At 49.4% G+C, this 18,235-nt stretch overlaps 1 protein-coding gene across 11 annotated transcripts in view; it reads right to left on the reverse strand.

Annotated features, from left to right (window-relative positions):
• MYO18A (myosin XVIIIA) overlaps window positions 1-18,235 on the reverse strand; it is a 98,987-nt gene that overhangs the window by 51,440 nt on the left and 29,312 nt on the right. For 5 of the 11 annotated variants that reach the window (XM_042442231.1, XM_042442230.1, XM_042442226.1 and 2 more), the window contains 13 exons: window positions 12,790-12,909; window positions 10,647-10,734; window positions 9,827-9,942; window positions 9,538-9,714; window positions 9,148-9,358; window positions 8,086-8,228; window positions 7,725-7,825; window positions 7,219-7,282; window positions 6,631-6,775; window positions 4,560-4,571; window positions 3,052-3,225; window positions 2,424-2,514; window positions 1,108-1,300 (listed from right to left, as the gene is read on the reverse strand). In XM_042442231.1, coding sequence (XP_042298165.1) covers window positions 1,108-1,300; window positions 2,424-2,514; window positions 3,052-3,225; window positions 4,560-4,571; window positions 6,631-6,775; window positions 7,219-7,282; window positions 7,725-7,825; window positions 8,086-8,228; window positions 9,148-9,358; window positions 9,538-9,714; window positions 9,827-9,942; window positions 10,647-10,734; window positions 12,790-12,909 — 1,635 coding nt within the window. Of the gene's footprint in view, window positions 1-1,107; window positions 1,301-2,423; window positions 2,515-3,051; window positions 3,226-4,559; window positions 4,572-6,630; window positions 6,776-7,218; window positions 7,283-7,724; window positions 7,826-8,085; window positions 8,229-9,147; window positions 9,359-9,537; window positions 9,715-9,826; window positions 9,943-10,646; window positions 10,735-12,789; window positions 12,910-15,256; window positions 15,335-17,277; window positions 17,923-18,235 lie in introns of all 11 variants that reach the window. The other 6 variants (XM_042442234.1, XM_042442232.1, XM_042442228.1 and 3 more) reach the window with 4 other exon arrangements.

The following is an 18,235-nucleotide window of genomic DNA, read 5'->3' on the forward strand; positions in this document are numbered from 1 at the left end:
CAGAATTACGTTTTCAAAACTGCATCCATCCTTGGATGAAAGGAGCTTTCTGCTCAGGAGAAAGGGAAGAGTCAGCTTTGGGGGCCATACAGGGGAACCAGGAACCATCCTTGGGAGTATGCGCCTTTGAATCGTATAGTTGGAAGAGATGGCAAAGATCATCTATTCCAACCCTCTGTCATGGAAGAATACTAAAGCACACCCCAAAGATGACCTCCCAACCTCTGTTTAAAGACCTCCAAGGAAGGGAAACCCTACCACGTCCGAAGAAGGCCATTCCACTGTCAAACACCTTTAACCATCTACCTAAAGGCCGAATCTCTTTCCTTATAATTTGAACCCACTGGTTTGTTTCCTAGTCTCTGGAGCGGCTGGAAACAAGCTAACTCATTTTTCCACATGATATCCCTTCAGGTATTTAAAAATGGCTGTCATGCCACTGCTCAGCCTTCTCTCTCCAAACCTACCCTTTGTTCATGGGGGGCTGTCATATCCCTCCTCTGAGGCTGAGAGAATGTAACTTGCTCAGGATCACCTGGCGGGATTCCATGGCTGAGCAGATATTTGAACCCTGGTCTCTAGGAGGCTTATTGCAACCAGTCTACCATGTTGTCCCCCCAAAAGATTTATCCATAGGAGGCTTGACAGTGCTGTCCTCTGAGGCTGAGAGGGTGAGCCCAAGGTTTGTGAATTTAAACCCTGGTTCCTCCCAAATCCTAGTCCAACAGTCAAAGCAGTGTCCTTTTGGATCTATTATCTATCCCAAATTTTAAGGGTGGAGAAGGAAGAGGATGGGAAACCCCCACAATCGATCCTGTCCATGAAAACCCCTGCTTTCTAGGCAGATCAGAAACAACTACTTAGAGTTAATAAAGGGATGTAAAATGAGGGGTTCTCCCCCTGTGAGTTTCAATCAGCTGTATTCTATGGGGTTTCAATTAGAAGGCAGCGCAGAAAATGGATTAGCCAGGGGAGAGACAAGGGGTCCCTAGGCACTACCTGGGCCCTCTCTTTTTCTGTGTCGCTGCAGCAGAGAACCGGCTCAGGCACTGAGGTTGCATTGAGGTGTGGATTGCCACCAGCGGCACAATGTCTCCCAGACCATACCTCTTTGTATCGTTCCAATTCCTGCACAAAGGTGCGCTCATGGAAAAGTGTCTGCAGCCGCTCCTGAGCGTAGTTGTGGCACAGTTCCTCGAAAGTGGCCCCGCGGCTCTGGCCGGCCATCTCGGGGTTCTGGAAGCCCGGGGTGTCTACAATCATCATGGAGCACAAGGAACGCTGGCTGGATTTCAGAGCCCTGGAAGGAAGGAGAGGAAGATGGAAGGCTGGAGAACAGCAGAGTGAGAGTGGGACTCCTTCAACTGGGAAGAGATGGCCCTGTCTCATCTGCATTCCACACTCAGTTGACTGAACTCATACGGATGAAGGATAGGAAGCTACCCCTGAGAGCCTCAGGAGTCTCTTCTTGGAGTCCTGTCACTTTCATGGGCATTTCAATGGGCATTTTCATGGGTCTCCTTAGTGCCTGCCCCTAGGTTCTGGGATTTCTTTCCTGGAGGGACTAGAATGGCTCTTTCCTGACTGTTCTCCCAAGGGCAGCCAATGACTTTTGTATTCCGCTCATTGCATGTTATTGAAGGAAGGGCACTGGATAAAGTGGCACTAGCCATGGGGCAGAAGGATGCTTGGAAAGGAGGTAAACTAACAGATGTGTGAACAATGGGGGGGGGGTGCGTTTGAAAATTAGCCAGAAAAACATGCAAAGAAAATGAAGGGGATTTGGGGAGATTCAGGAGCCATGGTTTCTCCATCCCTGTTGTGAGTGAATAAACAAAGGGAACAAGAGGTCCTTTTTTCATGGTCACAAAGCTGACTTTGCCTTAGTAAATGCAACTGCAATCCAATACAGTACCCAGATTGGAGAGGAGAAATCACACACACACACACACACACACACAGACACACACTGCATCTGTGGCCGTCTAATGCTGGCTGGGTGGTCAAAGCAGTGCGAAGTCCTCCTGCCCAGAGCAATGTCTGAGGAAGAGAAGTTGCACAGCAGGAACCAGCCAGGTCTCTTTGGTGTCAAAAGCTTTTCCCATCATTAGCTCAGCTAATGCTCTGGGGGTCTGGGAAGGTTTAGCAAGCGGATGGAAGTCTGTTAATATTTGCAGGAGGGAGAGCAGAGAGGAGGTAGGCTCCCAAGGATGCATCCACATTGCAGAAATAACCCAGTTTGCAGAAAATGCACTTTCTGCACAGTGCAGAAATCATTCTGGGAGCTGCAGTTTATGACAAATACAAACTGCAGTTCCTAGTATTCCAAACTGCAGTAGAAGTGGTGTCAAACCAGATTATTTCTGCAGTGAGGATGCAGCATAAGTGGAAGGAAGGGCACAGCAGCGGTGCTTTCTTCCTACCTGTTGAGGAGGGAGATGAGCAGCGTGAAGAGCTCCGAGTACAAGCCAGAGGCCAGAGCCTCTAAGCACTCCAAGGCAGATGCCTTTGGACCTGGAGGATGAAGGATAGAGAGAGGAACAGTCAATAAGGATGCAAAACAACACTCAAAAGTCCTTTTTTGGAAGAAGTGAAACATAACTCAAAAGAGTCTGGGGAGTTCTAGGTGCAGAGAGTTTCATGGCCGAGTGTAGAACTGAACCTTGGTCTCAAAGCATTACACATAAGTTGACATTGATCTGATGGCATTTAACAACAACAACAACAGCAGTGCTGCTCCAAAATGGTGGTCACTGGACCTGTGCCAGTTCCTGAGCCAATGGCTGCCAGTCCCTGGCAGGTTTCCAGGAACATCAAAATAAACTGTTGTGGCCAAATGGCACAATTTTGAATTTAAATTTAATGCTGGTTCCTGACACATTGGGGAAAAAATAATTGACAGCTCCCCCCTCCCACAAATAGCATGAGAAGCACGTAACATGGGACACTGTATTGTTCTGTATCCCTGAACAGGGATCTTAGCATAAAGATTTTTTTCCAAGGGGAGGGACACAAGGGCTATCCGTCCCCAAGAGGGTTCCTGTCCCACACCTGAGCCATCTGCCAACGCTGCTTCCTCTGGTCCTTGGCGGAATGAGGTGGACCTCTGTAGGGTCCCTTTGGGCTGATGCTTGAAGATGGAGCTGGAGAGCTCTTCCAAGGTGCATCCCAGCAAATAGGCTGCCTTCTGAGCCCATTCGTGGCGAGCGAATTGCTTCCTCCCGGCTGCAAAGAGGAGACAGAGAGAGAGACACATTAGGGCTGTGGCACTGCCAATCCAAGACGGGGAGAAGCAGCCATTTCAGGACAGGAGACAAATTCTTCTCCATGGAGAGGCACAGCTATATTCATCCCTCCTTTGTCAAGGGGGAGCCACCCCACTCCCCATCCCCTGAAAGCCCCAGATGAGATGGAATGGGGTGGCAAAGATCCCCCTTCCCAATGGACAGCAGGAGAAAGGGAAAATCCATTAGGCAAAAGACTGTGCTTTCTCAGGTCTTGGTGGCTGGCAGGTCCCCCGCTGCCGCCTGGCCTTGTCATTTTTCACAATATGCAGAAATAAAGGGGGGAGTGAGAGAGAAGGAGGGAGGGCAGGAGGTAGCAGGGAGACATAATGAAAATGTATTTAAGGAATCTGATGAGAGAAGATTGGAGGTCAACAGCTTAGTGCCTCTGCCAGGCTAATCAGGGCAATGAGCCATTGCAAAGGAAGGGGCCGGGGGAGAAAAGGCAACCCTCCCTCGGCGGTTCCAGAAGACAGCTGGGGAAGGAGTGGGGGGGAGAGCCTGCAGGGATGCCGAAGAACAAAAAGACAAGTGGATTTGAAGCAGCGGAGGTATGATTTGGCTGTTACAGCAGGGTGACTGTTTCCATTGGGATGCTCCTACCCATAATAGGGTGGCATCCCCCTTTCCTCTGCAAACCTTTTTGTATGTGGGGCACACACCACATCAACCACATGCCAGTAGCAAAGAGGGGAGGTCAGTATCCATCACTTTCCCCACACCGATTCTGGTAAGCCACTCATAAGAAGACCTGGTGAGGAGGAACAGGAGGTGGGCCTTCAGAAGAAGAGCTCAAAAGGTCTCCCCATGGGACTCCTAGTTTTAACATTTGGATGACAACCTTACAATGCCCCTCTCTGCCCAGAAGGATCATCATGCCATGAGAAAGCAACAGCTTGGCCAGCAAGTTTTGAGGTCCACCCAGCTGCCAGGCAAGTCTGAGAAAGACCCCTTACTCAAATCCTGGGACAGTTCTAAATTGTTCCATCATTGCTGATGTCATGTTTTGGAGGACCCAGATAAGTCTTCTATGTGTCTGCCTCTCCTGTGGGCAGGGTGAGCTCAAGAAACAGGACTCCATGCAACACCCCATTGACCACTTCTACCCCTAAAGGCAGCACATAGCAGGAATACTACAAATGGGAACAGAATTACTACCTGGTGCACACAAGAATGCAAGGAACATGACTGTGAAGACGTTGGGCAAGATGGGGGAGAGGACAGAGAGAAAGAAAAGAAGGGGATTTTGTTTAGGGAGGAGAGAGGGAGCCATACCTTCGTCGCCGTCTGCATTGCAAAAGGAACAGCATGCACCATGCAAACACAAAAAAGAGGGAGTTAGAATGCAGCCCAGACACATCAAAAGCTTCCTGCACAGACATTTGGAGGGAGGGTGGCACAAGAGCACCCCTCACACACATACAACACACACAGGACAAGTTAACACACTGGAAGTTGGGGCAACGGGAGAGTTTTTTGCCAAAGATGTCCACAATTGGGACAGGTGGGATACAGATTGGAGTTTCCCTGGCAGGTTTCAATGGCGGTGGAACTGGGGAAGTGGGTGGAGGGAGAGGTAGCAAGACTCACAGCCGGTATCAAAGGCTGAGCTGAGGTTTATAGCTGCAAACAAAGAGGCAAGGAAAGCATTTGGGCATGGCTTCTTTTCGCCTCCCTAAAAAGCAGAGATCTAGGCACTGCTGAGAAATCACCACAAGTTGTAATGTGTCACAGGCAGAGAGGTGGGAGAGTTTCTTTTGTAGATGAGAGCTCCCACAATCCCCCAGCCGGCACACACACACTGTCATGCAAATTGTCACCCACACTGCAGTCCCACACAACTCCCCTCCACAGCAGCCCTAGGAGCCCTGAAGGCTGGGGCTGGGCTGCCCTCTTCTGGCAGCAACGCAATCAGACTGCAGGCACTGTATCTGGCCCACCTGAAGCTCCGAGGAGGAAGAGGAGGAGTGAACTGGGCACTGAGCCAGGGTGCCATCAGCTGGCATGGAAGTTGGCAATCACACTGTGAATCCAGGAGTCCAGGCTCCCACCGAAGCTAAGGTAGCCCCCACAACCAAGCCCCCCTGGCCTGGAGACCCACACCCCACACTGGTTCGGTTGCCCGACTCACTTGGAGCCCTATGTGATAGGAAGACGAAACGGAGGGAAACGAGTTTCTTAAATGTTTACCAATTTCCTCTTTAGTTTTATTTATATAGCCCCTCTGTTTATGTTGCTTTATGATGGATGTTATGCCATCTCATTAGTGCATTGGCTGATTTGTATTTTATTGGCATCAGGCCTCTTTGGGCACCACTGAACAGTGGAAAAGCAGCACATAAACGCCAGAACCTGTGCCTATGTCTATGGTACAGGTCCAAAGTCTATAGGTGTAGAGTATATAGCAGCATGCAACCAACACCATAACAGACAATATATTGTTGTTCTATGCTTCCAAGTCCACACATGGGGTTCTTTGGAAAGATTCACAAGGCGTTTGTCCTTGCAGTTTTCTTAGGCGGAACGGCTGTGACTTGTCCAAGTGGATTTCCATGGCCAAGAGGGATTTGAGCCTTGGTCTCTTGAAGTCCTAGTCCAACACTCAAACCACCAAACCACACTGGCTTCTGCTTCCAAGTCAATGCTGACTTATGGTGACCTTATTCTAGGATTTTCTTGGCCAGAGATTTCCTACTTGCCTTCCTCTGAGGATGAGAGAGTGTAACTTGCCCAAGGTCCCCCAGTGGGTTTCCAAAGCTGAGCAGGGATTCAAACCCTGGCTACCCAGAAACCTAACACCCAAAGCACTCCATGCTGCTGGCTTACAGATAATACAAAACATATTATCTATATACATCTCTCACATTCTTTCTCACACACACAACCCTTTGCCTATCTTCTCTCGCACAAATAATCTCCTTGAAGCTTCCAATTCTACTAGGGAGCTGAGGGGCCTGGAGGTGTAACTCCAGAGCGAGGACAGAGAACTTATAGCCCTGAAGGTGTTGCTGGACTGCAATTTCCATCAGCCCCAACTACAGCAGCTGGAATAAATATCACAAAATCTGATTAAACATCCAGGGATGCGTAGAGAAGGAAGACCAGCAGGCAAAGGCATAGCCAAACCAACTCGGGAACTGGCCTTAGGGAAAGGTCTTTTTAATTTGGGGGGGGGGGGGGATCATCCCTCCATGCACTATCTGAAGCTGCCCCACCTTACAAAGCTAATCCCTAACCACCCCATATATATATATATGTATATGTGTGTGTGTGTATGTGTATATATATAGAAGAGAGAGAGAAGAGAAGCCGCTCTGGCAGAGCACTAAATCAGCTTGCTCATTACCTTTGGTGGCTCCAGCTGCCCCCAAGTGATAAATGGCCCCCAGACGAGCCAGAAAGCCTGCCTGCCTCTCGCTGGAGATGCCCATCACTTTCATGGCCGCCTGGAGCTTGCTGAACTGCTGACCTGCCTTCTGCTTCTCTTCCGGCTGCAGATAAAAAGGAAAGGAAATAAAGAATATGACCATTTGGCCTGGTTTTTAAAAAACCAGAATGACTTTTTATCGCCGCTCAATAAACACCACCTGCGGAGGGCCAAGAGGGGTGAACTCTCTCTCAGCATGGCTGGCACAGAGGTTAAAAGGGCCCACATACGCACACCCATCCTTACCCTCCCCACACAGATAAACACACAATTGAAGTGAAAAGCCAGGTAAGCTCTACACAATTGAAAAGCAGCACAAAGTCTGCTCCTTAGGAATGACAGCAGAGCCGTCCCTTCCTTCTCTGCATTCCTTGGCACCAGGAGTCTTTTATTTCCCAGATCCAGCTGAAGGGAGGTCTTGTACTTACCCCAGTCTGGGTTGACTGGGAAGTGTTTTATTTTTCAAATGTGTAATTTGTTTCCCAGCCCTTCAACTGCATGGGTTACCTTGGAAAGAGGGGCAATCCCAAAGACGTTCTTTTCGGCCAAGTGGTTGAAATGGAGCTCCGTCCTGGGAAGCAGAAAAGAAGGAGAGGAAAAAGAGGAGTCAGAGAGTGAGGACTGCTACGGAAAGACCTACTTGGCTCTTTGGGCTCCATGTTGGGATACATGCCTTTAGACCAAACCAAGCCAGAGGCTAAAACACAAACACACACACTGAACTGGGTTCTTAAATGGCTCCATCTTCTGGGAGACTGCCTTGTAGGAACACTCGGTGAAGAGAGTTGTTCCTCACTCTTGTGCTCAGAGGCACTCTTAGCACTTCACAGGAAAGATATACAGCAAAATCTTGAGCTCAGGTCTCCTCTCACCACAGGATGGGACTCTCAGGCCAGTTCTGGCACAGCAGACCCAAAAGGAGAGCAGACCTACTACCTGCCCCACCACCTTTTTTCTGCCCCAGTCAACATTTTGAGAACCTCAAGCCAGGAAGCCTCCACAAGGCCCCTTACCGGAGGGCACTGTCTGGACAGGCCAGCAGGTAGTAGAAGACATTAAAGGTAGCCTCATTTGTAGGACGCCTGGCAACTCTGAGTTTCTCCAGCAGCATTGTCTGAGGAATGCAACGAAAGAGAGATGCTTAGTACAGATACCAAGTGGACACCTGACACAGACTATACAGATAGGGCCCAAACTTCTTTCTGTGTCTCTTTTCATCATGTTATGATTGCGTTCTATATAGCTTAGGTTATATGCTATCATGGACAGATCAAACTTCTCCAGGAATGGGCACAGTTGATTTGTTGTTGTTGTTGTTGTTGACCTTCAAGTCATTTCCAACCCACACAACCCATACACATCTATGGTCCTCACCTGTACAGAGGCAGATGCCACCTGTCCGGCCTGATCGAAGTCCAGCGAGATGATCTGGGAGAAGCGGGTGGCATTGGCATTCAGGGTGGTGCCACTGTTGCCAAAGGCTTCCAAGACGGTATAGAGGGCCTGCCATTTCTCCACTGCCAAGGCACAAGCAAGGAAAGGCATGCGAGGGACAGAGTGAGTGGTGCAGGCTCACGCGTGTTCAGACACACAAACATAGAAAAATGCCCTGCAGAGCAGGTGGGACACTCAGCATCTGCTACCCAAAACTCAATCCTAGGCTCTTTCTCCCACACAGCTCTGCCTGAACTGTGACATGCAAACTTTTCAAATCTGAGTGAAGGATGTTCAGAGTGCAAAATAGCTGGGCAGTGAGCATCTCTATGAGCAACAGAATCCGCTGGGACAAATCCCACAAAGGTATATGGTCAAATCTAGACTGAGCCATCAGCTGGGAAGAAAGAGAGGACGGTGACTGGTGAAGGCTGGAGAGACAGGCGAGGAAGGAGCCTGGAGTTGTGTCTGGATTCCAGAAAACCCCAAAACCCAAACACAGCCAGGGTTCCATGAAAGGAAAGCAAGTGGCACGGCACTTGAAGTGGCTTCAAAGTGTGCTTGAGATGGGTATGAAGAGACCTGGGGAGCCTGGGTGCACGGACTAGGACCCACTTTCCTCATAATGCCAGTTGCTAAAGGGTCTGCCCTTCACTAGAAAAGTTCATGGCTTTCAGGGCTGTGCCACCTCAGTTGCATCAGCATTGCAGAATTAATTAATTAATTCAGTTTGACACTGCTTTTAACTGTTATGGTTCAGTGCTGTGGAATCCTGGGATTTGTGGTGTGCTGAGGCACCAGAGCTCTCCAGCAGAGAAAGCTAAGTATCTCATAACACCACCCCAGAATTTCATAGCATTCAGCCATGGCAGTTAAAGCGGTATTAAACCAGATTAATTCTGTAGTGCAGATGCAGCCCTCCCTGTAGGGTATTTTGACAAAGGTGGGGAGCACAAGAGGAAGGTCTTGATGGTGCCAGGCTGCTGGCATGCGCCTACCTACCTGAGAAGACCTTCCCGGAGCTGCCGGCGACAGTGGCCAGGTACTGGACCAAATGCTGGCAGTTGGTGGTCTTGCCACTGCTGCTGCTGCCCAGCAGGACGATGGACTGGTCCTGGCGGCTCATCAACATATTCCGGTAGGCGGCTTGGGCCACAGCATAGATGTGGGGAGAGGTGTCCTCCTTGCGGCAGCCCTTGAACATGTGCATCACCTGGGGGACGCGGCAGCATTAGCATTAGCAAGAGAGAAACCCAATGAAGGAAGGACTGGGCATTAAGGACAAAGGCAGCAGGGAAAGGAGAGCTTCCCTACTCCTCATCTGGATTTTTTGAGGGGTTGGGGGAGTAGAACTGAGACCCTCACTCCCTTACCACAGTTGTTAACACTGACCTTCTCAGAGTACATTGATGGAGAGCTGAGAGGGTTAATGACGACCATGTTGGGGCCGGCGTAGGTGTGGATGAGGTTCCCGCCGTAACGCTGGCGTAGCGTGTGCAAGACGCTGGACTCATTGAGGTAGACCAGGCTGGCCAGGTCCTCCACGCGGTCGCAGGATGGAGGATTGGCCTGGTGTTGGGAGAGAGAAAGAGGGGGAGAAAGAAAAGGGATCAGCTCAGAAAGAACCAGAAACAAAACCAGCCTCCCTGCTGAGAAGCAGCTGGCGTTGCCCGACTCCTACCTTCTCCACGTCATCTTCATCCACCTCCAGCACAGCTCCATCATAGTCCAGTTTCACCTTGACCTTCCCCTCAGGTAGAAGGCCAGGGGCAGCAGCATCTGCCTTCAACTGGCTTGCTGTGGGGATGGAAGAGGACCAGTGGCACACATTTCAGTTGTGCAAAAGATACGGAGCTGAACACACACAAGTTCAGAGCCAAAGCGATGCTGCCACCTAGCGGCCCAGCCACACGCAAAATGGGTGTGTTGAAGTTGGGATTTGAAACTATTACTAATTCAATTTTATTGCGGGAGGAGAAAAATACATACAGGTGGCATAGAAACCAAGATTTGGAAGAGATCTCAATGACCATTTATTCCAACCCATATTGTAGGAATACACAACTAAAACACTCTCAAGCATGGCATCTCAACAAACCTCTTGTTTTAAAAACCTGGACTTTAAATGATGGACAAGCCCCAAGTTGGGTAGAAGTATATCCCCCCCCGCAACTCTCCTTTGCAGGTACCTGAGATGGTTTAACTGAGAGACAACGGTGGGGTTACAGCCATCAAAGTACACTAGTCAAGAGGGCTACATATCACTTCCGGTAATAAAGATAGAACATTTCTCTTATCAGTTCCTATGGGGCAGCATAATGTAGTGGTTTGAATGTTGGTCACCCACAGCTCCACTGATGCAGGGTGGGCTATCAATATTGCAATAACAAAAACATTACCCATAAGAAAAGGAAGCCTCTCTGAACAATGATCCAAAGTGGTCTCCCCCACCCATAAGAGAATGACCACCCCACCTGTGACCCAGGCCCCCGATTACGTACCTAAGGAAAAGCCCTCTTTGTGGACCAGCCACACCTTGTCCGTCTCATACCAGGCCTCTTCTGCGGCTATTTGTTCCTCCGTCTTGGCCTGCCGTGTGTGTTCGGGGGGATGCAGGAGAGAAGAAGAAATGGACATGTCACTGAGACCACCCCTGATGTTAACAGCATCATCCTGATAGGAAGAATTCGGCCCTTACTCTGCCTCGACCCCCATATCTTTGGGCACAAGATGGTTTCCCCAGGGAGGAACGGATGCCCCAGTCCCTCAGCAATGTCTCACGCACATATGTGGAGGAGAGAGTGCCTTGAATTTGCACCATGACCCTTCCTCTCTTTGAGAGGTCACTTGACTGGTCCAGGCCAACTGGGGTTCAGCTTTATGGGGTAGATGGGTAAATGGGTGGGGGCTCCTGCCCCTTCCCAAAAGAGAACGAAGAAACCCCACAAGCAAAGAGATGAGCAGGTGGCATGCAGGTCTGCTTCCCCACAGCGCCAGACCTCTGGGAAATCTGTGCAGTGATGCAAATGGCAAACAGGTCTAGGAGGAAGATAGTGGGCAGAGCATGTGAACCGCCTTTGGCCTCAACCAAGCACTGCCCAGCCTTGTGGCAGCCAGTGCTGAGCTATAACCCCAGCCATCCCCCAAGTAGTCTGAGCCCTGGGGTGCCAGTGGCCATGCTAGTTGGGGATGATAGGGGCAGAAGTCTTGGAAATTAGCTTAAAAGGGGGGGGGGAAGCAGATCAGAGATTCTCTTTGAACTGGAAATCTCAAGGACTCTCATGATATAGGTTCTGCCCTCCCAAATCTAGATACAGGTCAGCTTTGTCCACAGCCATCACCAGCTCCATGGCAAGGAGAAGGAAGGCAAGGTAAGTAATCATATCTAAAATCTCACACACACACATGGACCTTCATCCAGAGTCCTATTACAGAGCATTATCTTGTTTAAATTTTAAAAACCCTCATGTAAAAGCACAAATGTACATATGTACACACATCCCGACTGAATGTGTACAGCCCACATGCCACCCTCCACTCCACAAACCCCAAGCCACAGACAAGCAACAACTACAGTAGCCAAACCTGCGGCTGAGGGACATCAGAAGCCAATGCAAAGGTATCATACAGCTGACCCTGCGAGAGCCAGAGGAGTCACAGGGGCCACATTAAATCTCTCTCTTAGGCCAAGGTGGAGGAGGGCTGCATCATCTCTGCCATGTAAAGAATACATTGGCTCTCCTCCCTAAATCTAGGAAGCTCAATATTTATGGCAGAGGCTCATTGTGAGAGATGAGGAACGAAGGCACAGTGTACACAAAGATCAGAGGATCTCCTGGGCAGCAAAAGCAACACCCGTCTGGGCTTGCTGTGAAGTCCTTGCATCGGTGCTCCCAAAGGGATCAAAGGTTGCAAACCTTTATAACCTTTGAAATGTCAAAACGGGGCAAAGGTTCCTGCGATGTAGCTCAGGTCAGCCATGGCAATCGGCCCAGTACAAAAATATAATGGAAACATTATGGACACTGATGGTAAACACGCAGCATGATGTCTCCATGTTCTGCACACCCTTCCTTCCTTCCATCAGACGGCTCCCTTGACCTCATCCCCTAAAATCAGACCTAAGTCCTTCCAGTTCTTTCCTCTCCCAGCCTCACTCTTCAATGTATTCCCTCCTGTTGAAAAAAAAGTTTGTAAGTGGCAAAAAAGCCATATTTATATCAAAGCGTGGCACCTCTGGTCTCCAGGTATTTAGGATAACAACTGCCATTGGCCAGAGCACCCTCCCTTTACACCTGTCACTCCTTAAAATATACCACGGGGACTTTGGCACTGCGCACAAACAATAAATAGTGACCGTAGTCAATTTGGGGATTTTGCTTCCCAAATCCCAAGGGGCAGCAAGGGGAAATGCTTCCTCCCCACAAGCCAGGATGATTCTGTCTTTCTGCCTGGGACCCCCCATTTCCCCCTTGCTTTTGGGTGCTTTCCTCAGCCATATTTGTCAAGGCCAAGAAGCAGCTTAGGGACATGAAATGGAAATGCCTGCTTCACCCTCCCCTCTCCGTCCCTCCGGCAGAGTCTGAAGCGAGATGGGAAAGGGAGGACGAGGCCTCTGGACACCAAAGGGGAAGAAAGCCTTACACTCCAGCACGCTGCGCGAGCACAAACACCAGCCCAGAGGCAGACGGGAGACGCAGGGAGATCCGGCGCACTTGGGTACAGTACCTGGCTCAGGGCAGCCGCAGGGGTGGCAGGCTCCGGCTGAGGCAGCGAGAAGAGAGGAAAGAAAAAGAGAGAGGTGAGCAGCCAAGCTGAGAGAGAGGCAACAAAGGGCTGTGTGTATTACACACACAGAGAGAAAGGCACACACCTGTGAGGGAAGAGCAACAACAAGGAGAGAGCAAAATTCAGCCATGTCTTCTGCAACCTCTAGACTGGCTTCTCCATAAATGTGTTCCCTCTGGAGATGTAGGGACCCACCAAGCCTACTTTCCCATACCCAATGCTTTACCATGGACACCAAAGTATTGCGGCAGAAATGGGCACCCGAGTGGAGCTGTCTTACCAAAGACCCATCTGTTTACTGGTCTGACCAGCAAAAACTACACAGCACCGGAAGGCCTCTAAATCCAATACAACTTCCACGCCAAGACCACTTCCAAGCTGCCCTGACCAAAGATGGTCGAAGAGCCCTAGCCAGGTAACAACTACCTCCATTTTCCACAGGCTGGATTTTTGGAAAGCATAAGTTGGCAAGCTTTGCTCTGGGAGAGAAAGAGGGAGCAAAGGGAGACCCCGGGAACCATCAGAGGCTAATTCAGCCCATCCAGATACACCCAAGAGTCGGATTTAAAAGAGGAGCAACCTGTAGTCCTGTGGCGATCAGGCTGAAAAGAGTTTTAAAAGCCAAAGGCATGGGGAAACGGCGTTATTTGGGAGGTTAGAAGTTGACGCTTCTTTCGGAATCATAACTATAAAGTAGCAATCTTTTCAAACAAGGTTTGAAGTGGTCTTAAATCAAGGTTACCAGCTTTGGAAGCTTGGAGCCACTTTGGCATCGAATTGCATTCTCAATTAAATTGCTGCACCATCAACATGTTTAGGAGTTAATGCGGGTAATCTGAAATGTCGTTGCAAGGCACAAAATATTTCCACCGCTTTCCGTCGACCTAAGTACCGTGAGCCAAAGCTACGGTCTCCTCTGGTTTCTCACTTTCCCTGGATTCCTCAAGGAAAAGAAACCGATGGACGTTTGGGAAATACGTGAGCAATTGGGAAATCGGGAGTTTGCAAAAGGTGCAAAAGGTTTGAGCAATTTGCTTCATCTCCAGCAAACCTTCTCCTTTTCCAAAGTGCCCAAAATTCAGAGTGAGCGTTCACAATCAGAACCTATGGCTCTTTTAAGTCGCAACAGGAATTTGGAGCAGATCCAACCCATCTCGAAGCCAGAAAATCAGGGGGCGGCTTTCCTATGTGCCATGGGAGAGCGACAATGTTGGCCTTCCTCCGTAGGCTGTTGGCAAGATTGCCAAGACAACGTGTGCGAGATGCTCCAAATGCTCACAGTGAGGGATAGAAGTGCAAAGTTATTATTAGCATCATCTTTGTGAAGAGGCAAGCTCAGTTTTACCTGGTTTTAAATGATAAACAATTTCGTACCTTTTCAGCGTTTTGAAATGGTTGTTACTGTTATTTGCTGTCCTATAAATCGATTTCATAGGAGGCTGCCCTAAGACCCTTGGATTCAGGGAAGGATATAAATGCTTCAGTTCATAACTAAAGACAGGTTGAGTCTCCCTTATCTGGAATTCAGACACCCAAAATGCTCCCAAATCTGCAACTGTCTGCATGAGTGGCTGAGATGGTGACATCTTTGCTCTCTGATGGTTCAAGTCTATACAAAATTGGTGTCATGCACAACATTATTTAAAATGTGATGTATAAAATAACCTTCAGGTTATGTTGATGTGATGTATATGAATCATAAATGAGTTTCATGTTTAGAACTGGGTCCCCTCTCCAAGATATCCCATTATGTGTATCCAAATATTACAAAATCTGGGGGAGAAAATGAATCCAAAATACTTCTGGTCCCAAGCATTTTGGATAAGGGAGACTCCATGACAGAGGCTTACATTTTGCAGAATGCAGAATGGAAAACCTTTCCCCTCTGGCTAGGGCTGTCGAGACATACCTTCGGCAGAGCGTTTCAAGGGGAGAAATCTCCCCTCTGGGCAACATGAAGGATTTTCATTTCCAGTCAACTCTGCTCTGGGTATGGCTGAACAGCAAGGATACCAAGCAGAACTGCACCACTACCAAATCCCTCCACCTTATATACATTGCAGCTCACTCAAGAGCAGCTTTTGGGGGAGAAAAAGACAGAAGAGGGGATGCATCCATTGTCATTCCTCATACAAGAAACAGGAGCAAACATCTGCAACCTTCTAAGGTCACCAGAGGCACTGAAGAACTACACCTCAGTTACACAAACACGCCTTCCGGGTACTTTCTAGGATGTCACAGGCTTTGGCCGAAACGTGGCCACAAGACCAAGCGCAGCCTTCTTGCTCCACACCCAAACCAGCCCCTACAGCTGAAGACACACCTGTTGGGTAGGTCCCTCTTCGGTGGCCAAGGAAGACTGAGGCGGCTTCTCCGGTGGCTTTGCAGGCTGGGCCTTCTCCTTTGCAAGAGCCGGGACGACAGAGATCAGGATGGTCATGTTTTTAAAAACCCAATAACGCATGCACACACTCTCTCACACACAAAAACCAGAACATGCATATGCTCCTAGGACCCATGGAGAAGTTAAGGTGAAGAAAGGTGCAATGTGTTTGGAGACCTTGAGACTATTCTGGTTACCTTCTGGGGTGCGTTAAAGGTGGAGGAACAAGAAGACCCCCTTCCCGATAATCCACAATCCCTGGGATAGTTTTGCACCACTATAAGGGGAAAGATTCCCTTTCTAAAAGATTAACTGATAGGTAAATATGGAAATATTGATCCGCCTCGTGCTTTTAACAATAAGCAAAGAGGGGAGGAACAGTAGCAGTGACCAGCTTTTAATTTGTCCGGACCGTCTGGTTTGCCAGTGCAGTGTAGAGGTTTGGTGCTGGACTGTGTTGAGCTGGGATGTTGGAAGATCAGGGTTCGAATTCCTGCTCGCCTGGGTCACCCTCAGGCGAGTCACGCTTTCTCAATCCCAGAGGAGGGCAATGGCAAACCTCCTATGAACTAATCTTGAGAGTCAGCATAGTCTAGCAGATTAAAGTTTTGGACTCTAGGAGACCAGGGTTCGAATCTTTGCTCATCCACTGGGTGACTTTGGGTAGGTTGCACATTCCCAACGTGAGACAAATCTCATTTGAAGAAATGTGGACCTGAGGAGTGTGTCACCAAAAGTCAGATTTGACTTCAAGGCACATTGCACCACAACTACCTGACTGTCATTTCAGATGGAAAGGCAAAAGGTTTGTATATTCTCACTGCGTTTCTATCTGTATTCCCCCCTTGTTAATCAAACATTTCACGCCACAACAGTGTTAGTCCCAACTTTTCAGCAAAAGCAAATCCAGTGCCTCTAGATCCCTCCATCACTTGGAGCTTGTAGGCAATGTGACAAAATTATATAGAGGGGTGTTGTACTATAAGACAAAAGAAGGTGAGGAAATGCAGTACAGTACTTGAGGTCTCCACGTCTCCAAAGAAAGTCAGTACCAGTTCTCCAGCCAAGGAGCTTCTCTGTTCTGCCACCATGGGGTGAAAATGAAACAACTCACAACTTACAACTTTGAGGAGGGGAAAGACTACTCAAATCCAAGTGTGGAACCTGAATGAACTATGGAAAGCGTACATTTCAGTACAATCTAATCTGCTTTGGATGCCCACGGCAAAGAAGATATTTGTCCCAACCTAAGGCTGCAGGGCTGGACTCAGCTGCTTCAGGCAGCAGACTCCAAGTGTCACAAAAGGGCAGGAAACTGTCAGTTCTTTGGGTTATCTTTCCTGGAGAATAACTTCCACAGATGGAGAGAGGCACTTGGAAGATTTTCTGCCTTACGTTGTCAAACGAATTTGTCCAACTTGCTAATATGAGACATAACTGTCCCTCAGTGGGAGAGTTGCAACTTTTGTCGCTTCCGCCTTATTGTCAAGCTCAATGTCGTGGCTACTGGCCTATTCTTTTTTTATTTCCTAAGGAAGCCCAGAATTCTCCTAATTGTTTGGCAAGGCCTCAGAAGTATCATTCCTTGCAAAGCAGCCAATCTGGAAAACACCTTCCCCGCTGGAACTGCTCTGGCAAAGACAAAATGGCAGACCCTGGTATTAACTTGGGTGGAGAGAATGAGGTGGGGATCATGCAGCCTGCCAGATGTTGTTGGACTGCAATTCCCAGCACTCCTCGCCCTTACCTATGCCAGCTAGGACCTGCTGGGACTTGCAATCCAAGGCCACACGATTCCCCATCATGAGGGGTACTATCTTGGCAAGACCAAATTAGCATCACACTCAATACTCAAAAGAACCAACTCTCAAGCCTTAAGTTAAGCAATGCTCACAATCCATCACAACACACCACTCTCCGTGTTGGGACACTGGGCTCATGCGCTCCTCATGCGCCAGTACCTTCTCTGTGGAAGCCTTTGGGTTTGGCGCTGTTGGCAGGGCTGGCTCCACAGAGCGGCCCTTTGGCTCTGCAGTGGTTTTGGCATCTCCGGCTTTCCCATCCACCACCGGCGGTGGGCTCTTGGTGCCCTCGGGGGATTTGGCCTCTTCCTTCCTCTCCGACAGCCTGGATCGGGGCCGGTGCTCCTTGCTTTTAGCTCTTGACATCAGGCTTTTCAGCCCCGAGGAGAGGTCATCCTTGGGGGCCACTGGCTTGGGCTCCGGCTTCGAGGAGGTGGCCAAGGATGGCCGCGGGGGAGGAGAAAGCACCCTGGCTGGAGGGGAAGGGGCCTTCGAGGGAGGCTTTTCCTCCTTTTTGTCAGGCTCCGGGGACTTGGTCCCTCCGGGCTCTTCCCCTGGCAGCACCTTCCGGACTACCTTCCGGACCACCCTCACCACCCTCTTGCGGGAGAGGCCCTGGCAATCGCTGTCGCCTCCGGGGGGCTCAGACTGAGCATCCTGGGACCCCTCCGTGCCATTCATGGCTTGGTCAGAGACGTCTCCGTTGAGCATCGGCTCTGGGCTCTTTATTCTGCTGGGCCGCTCGGGGGGCTCTGGGCTGCGCAGTTTCCGAGGTTCCTCTTTCCCTGAGCTTGGGGGGTCCAACTACAGTCACAGATAGGTGGAGGTGTCACAAGACGTCAGGACTGTGTAGTTAAACCCCTTCCACACCCACGCCCACACACACACACATTATTATTTATACCCCACTTTCCCCCCAATACTGGGACTTAAAACAGTTTGCAAATCATTAAAACCAGCACATATTTTTAAAAATGCAATTCAGGCAAAGACCCTGAGGTCTCTTCCAACTCTATGATTCCATGGTTCTGTAATTCTGACCTGGAACTCATCTGGAGACACAAACACAACACACACACACTTGCTGGAAGGCCAGAGCGGTCCTTCCATCTCCCTC

This window comes from Sceloporus undulatus, chromosome 11 (genome assembly GCF_019175285.1).
Source record: "Sceloporus undulatus isolate JIND9_A2432 ecotype Alabama chromosome 11, SceUnd_v1.1, whole genome shotgun sequence".
In the NCBI taxonomy this organism is placed as follows: domain Eukaryota; kingdom Metazoa; phylum Chordata; class Lepidosauria; order Squamata; family Phrynosomatidae; genus Sceloporus; species Sceloporus undulatus.